This window comes from Temnothorax curvispinosus, unplaced genomic scaffold (assembly GCF_003070985.1).
Source record: "Temnothorax curvispinosus isolate PA1 unplaced genomic scaffold, ASM307098v1 QBEX01004871.1, whole genome shotgun sequence".
In the NCBI taxonomy this organism is placed as follows: domain Eukaryota; kingdom Metazoa; phylum Arthropoda; class Insecta; order Hymenoptera; family Formicidae; genus Temnothorax; species Temnothorax curvispinosus.
This window is the reverse complement of record NW_020214651.1, coordinates 257,516-262,384: the sequence shown is the minus strand read 5'-3', so window position 1 is coordinate 262,384 and position 4,869 is coordinate 257,516. Positions and strand designations below refer to the sequence as shown.

Genomic DNA, 4,869 nt, shown 5'->3' with positions numbered 1-4,869 from the left:
ACAGAAAAATAATTACCTGGCCATTTACTAATGAGTGTATCAAGAAGCTCAACATTGCATGATCGTATAGCATAATAAAACGCATTATGACGTGTTTCATCTTCATCATATGGTAATATAGTGTTTCTTCCAATAACAACAGACAGATTATTTAAAATTCTACTATCACTATTAAATAGGTACTCTAAAATTTTTACTTTATTATGTTTAGAGGCTAAGATAATTAAATTAGTGCTTCTAAGAGGGTGGCTGGCATTATCATAATAATTTCTCAAAGTTATTTGATCTTCTGCATCTGCATTACTTATATTGTCAATTAAATTGCTTAATTCTGTTAATCTATCAATATTATCTTCTGATACTACCTTTTCGAGTTCATTTAGAGCTTGTAGATAAAGTTTTTTATCTCGTTTTTTCATAGTTTTTGTATTCTGTTATAAATTCTTCTTTAGATTTAGAAATAAGTGATAAAAGTTTTGGCTGGTAAAAATCAGTTTATTATTTTTTGTGTGCGTCCCTCTTTCTATATATGTGAACCTCTCTAATAATAAGATGCAATTATTCTAGCAGTAGGATGACAAAATTTATTTAATATGGCAAGAATAAAGAAATATTTTCTTTCTATATGTCTAAATAAGCTAAAAACAATAAAAACTAATATAACAGGTTTTTTAGATAATGGGAGCGAAATGGAAAAAGGTCAACCATAGGCACAAAAGTAGATTTGCCAGTAATACTGTTGACTTGCAATATATACTGAAAGATGTAAATTTGTTTTATATTTTTTGGAATGAAAAATTTAAATTATTTAAATTTGTGTTTTTCTAAGCTAATGTTGTGACCGAATCACATTATAAATAATAATTACTGATTATAAATAATAAACACTCGTTATATGGTTGCTACTTGATTTCACCGCCAAGAAGGATTCCTCTGATTGATAATCTTTTCTTCTTTTGTTGCAGGTACCGACGTCACGGGAACCGAGTGGGTATACTCGCTCCACCAGGATCTAATCCCGAACGAGTATCAATTGTTCTAAATAATAGGTAAGTATTTTCCACAGTAGGTATAAGTTATTCCTCACAATAGAGAACTGTTATTAATTCACTTTCAGATATCAACGACACCCGCAATAGCAGTGCGATGCGAAAGAAGGAGAGGTTCGAACGACTTCTACTCTTATACACCGTATTCACTCAAAAAAGTATTGTGAATTATCTCTCTCTCGCTCGTACAGTCACGACACTCGCACGCGCACACTCAACCTTCGTATGACTCGCGTAATACTAATCGGAAGTACTTCACAATGTCGCGTATTAGCACAATATCGTTACAACCCCCCCCCCCTTAAATTAATTGATACCCATACAACATGAAATATTCCATGAATGTTCTATAAATATTCTTTAGAATATTCTTGAATTTTCTATGAATGATCTATAAATGTGCAAAGAACGTGTAATGTCCCGCTTTGAATGTCCTTAGAAATTTCTGTAAATATTCTCGAATAATCTACAAATGTTTTATAAATATTTCCTCATAATCCATAATTTTTTTATATATGCAAAATATATTTATAGAACATTTATAGATTATTTTAGGAACATTAAAAATGGGATATCGCATATTCTGTATACATTTAATATTCACCCGACATAAAAAAAATTATTTATTTCGAAATTTTATTACTATTTTTTAACTAAATTTGTTTTTTAAGATGCAGTCTATGATTATAAATATTTTCTCGTATTTGAAAAACACACTTACCTTGGTGGAATTCGAACTCGGGACCTCTGGATCATGAGCCAACTGCCTTACGTGGTAGACTACTTCTAAATTTGATGTAAGCGTTATATATAGTCTACATATGTCACAACCAGCGCAAATATATAATTTTTCAAAAATTATCTTAAGAAACAAATTCAGTTGAAAAAGAGTAATAAAATTTGAATTAAATATATGATATAATATTTCTCAATGTCGAGTGAATGCCAGAAACCAGTGTCGGCTCATTATAGAATTTTTTTATAAAATTATATATTTTTAATTATTTTTTTAAAAAGAAAATTGTAAATCTAATAATAATGATAAAGAATAAAAATTGGCTATTAAGCTTTGGCCCAATATTGGGCGGCACTTGCTTGCCAAGCCTCGGCTACCCAAATTCGGGTAATAGTTGGGCCAGGTTTGGGCATTAAACGTCGGCAAGCCGACACTCGTGCCAGTCTTAGGCCGTTTCTCGAGTATCGGCGTTTCCTACTTAGGTCGTTACGCTTCCCCTTCGTTAGCTCGCAAGGGTCTTGGATTTCTAAAAAGTTTTTATTAATGCTTTCCAGAATATTTATATAATGTTCCAAAATATTCTTTAAATATTCCTAGAAAAATTAGAATGTTTTCAATATTTTTTCTAAAATGTTTATAGATTATTTTAAAAATATTCTACTAATATGTAAAAAATATTCTATTAATATTCTAAATATTTTATGTTCATTGCAATGTTCACAGATTCTTATTGAAATATTCATAACAATTCTAGAAAAGTTTTTCAGAATATTCATAGCACATGCTATAAATTTTTAAGAATATTAACAAAATGTTCCGTAAATATTCCAAATATTCTATATTTGTCAAAATATTTATAGAACATTTTATGCATTTTTTAAATGTACTATATTTATTAGACATTTGTAGAATATTCTATGCATATTCCAAATGGACAAAATTTCATGGAATATTTATAGAACTTCTACAGAATATTTTGAATGACCCGTGGAATATTAAAATATTTATAGATTGTTTATAGCACATTTCTTGCATATATATTCCATGCTGTATGGGTATAAGTCAGTATAATAATGATTACACGTTGTGTAAAAAATCTCGCAACTCGGTACTAATTGTTTTTCCCGGTAAGTGAGCTTTATTTGTTCTCAATCACAATCTCTATCGCGTGTTCTTATAGTAACTCATACGTCACGCTCCTACAGATTAAGTGTCAGAACGTTAAAAGAAAAACGCCTTGCAATGTATCTGTTACGACGCGACGCGACGTTCTCCCGGCAATAGACCTATATTGAATTTAATTACAAAGTTAATTTGTTTTCTAATTAACATATTAAGACGTAATAGCGTCACTCGGGGCTGTTTCAGTGTTACGCGCTGTCGCAAGACACTGCCTCTATCGATAAGACTTACGTCCGCTTGCTGTGACTGTTTCCGGACAAACAACTTTTATTATTCAATTGCTTATTTACAATTACCTTTTTACCTTACGAATTCACATACGTAATACGTGTGCATGGTTGCTGGTAAAATGCCAGAATATTTTTATACGAACACACCTCTTATGACTCGTCCGACGTGTAGCAGCTGCGATTATTGTCCACGTATCTATCTTTAAGAATGCGATAACGATAAGAAATCCTAGATATAAACTTTTATAACTATCCTATCTTAAGAAAATATGATAACTTTTGAAAAATTATTTTCTCGACTTCACGATGTCATAATCAGCTACAACTGTCATCTGACGACAATAACAAAATTACTGCAGTTTATATATATATATATATAATGACACCAAGGCGACGTAGGGACAACATGTAGGAACAATTTAAAGCACATTCAGGTTGATAGGATAAACAGTATTGCGTGTAGCGAGAGATGGCGCAGCAATCGAACAAAGACAAATGCCTCTCGTTAGACAAGGACAGATATAGATATATAACATTGAAAACAGGATTAGAAATGTTGACATTACCGACGTCGAGGAAGTTCGGCCTTCGCTATATAGGATCTCCTTAATACCAAAATAATTTTATTGAAAATTTTATATCGATACAATGAGAAAAAAATTGTTAACTTGGCTAAATGCGTTCAACTAATTATTATTTTTTTAAATATTTAAGTATTTAAGTCAATTTGTGTTATGTTAGATTTAATATGTCGTATATAACATGAATACTTAAATATTTTAATTGACAACTGGTAATCATTTAAATGCATTTAATAAAGTTAACAACTTTTTTTTCTCTATGAAGATATACGGTACCTGTGTATATTTTATAAAAACGCAACGCAATACGTCTGTTATTGAGAGTACTTTTTCTGCTAGTACGCCCAAAGTGAGCGTTTGATCGTGAGAAATCTCCAATTATATCATTGACGGTCGTGATATAAAATGCCATATCATAAACAAAACGTATTATAAACAAACGTTCAACATCTGACCTGTACATGATTTTTTGGCATTACAAGTACCCAAAAAAAGTGGGTATAATATGTATCAGATGTAAAAATACATTATTAGATATTAAAAGATCTAAATAACATATAATTTAATATGATTGTATATAATTAGATCCGAAATTTGGCGCGATATAATCTCATCTTTAAATAATCATATTTGACTTGACCTTAGTTATTATATATATGACAACAGATCTAGTTGAATATGGTTATATATAACAACAAATCTGATTAAATATGATTATATATATATGTTTGAAAAGTATTACATCTAAACCCATTCAGGTTTACTAGAAAGCAATGAAGACTAGCTAGAGGGTGGGAGTATGGAAGGACGCAAGCATATAGAGTGTTTTCTACTGGGAAATCTACCCCGACAGCATAACACTATAAGATAACGAAAAAGATGTCTTTTTTAAATTATATTTTTGACAAAGCAAAAAGATGTGTGAAAAACACCTTTTGATCATATTGAAAAAGTCATTATAAAAAAGATAACTTTTCGTTATCTTTTTATCTTTTTTATGAAGTTTTTCAATAAAGACAAAAAGACGTGTTAAAAATATATTTGCGGCCAATCAAAAATAGTTATTATTTTACAATATTATTTTATATTAT

At 30.0% G+C, this 4,869-nt stretch overlaps 1 protein-coding gene across 1 annotated transcript in view; it reads right to left on the bottom strand.

Annotated features, from left to right (window-relative positions):
* The window catches only part of LOC112454192, a 12,339-nt gene extending 11,029 nt beyond the window's left edge, over positions 1-1,310 (bottom strand). Inside the window, 1 exon segment of the mRNA XM_025015438.1 lies at positions 143-1,310. Coding sequence (XP_024871206.1) covers positions 143-419 — 277 coding nt within the window. The 5' untranslated portion in view covers positions 420-1,310.
* Positions 1,311-4,869: the final 3,559 nt, after the last annotated feature.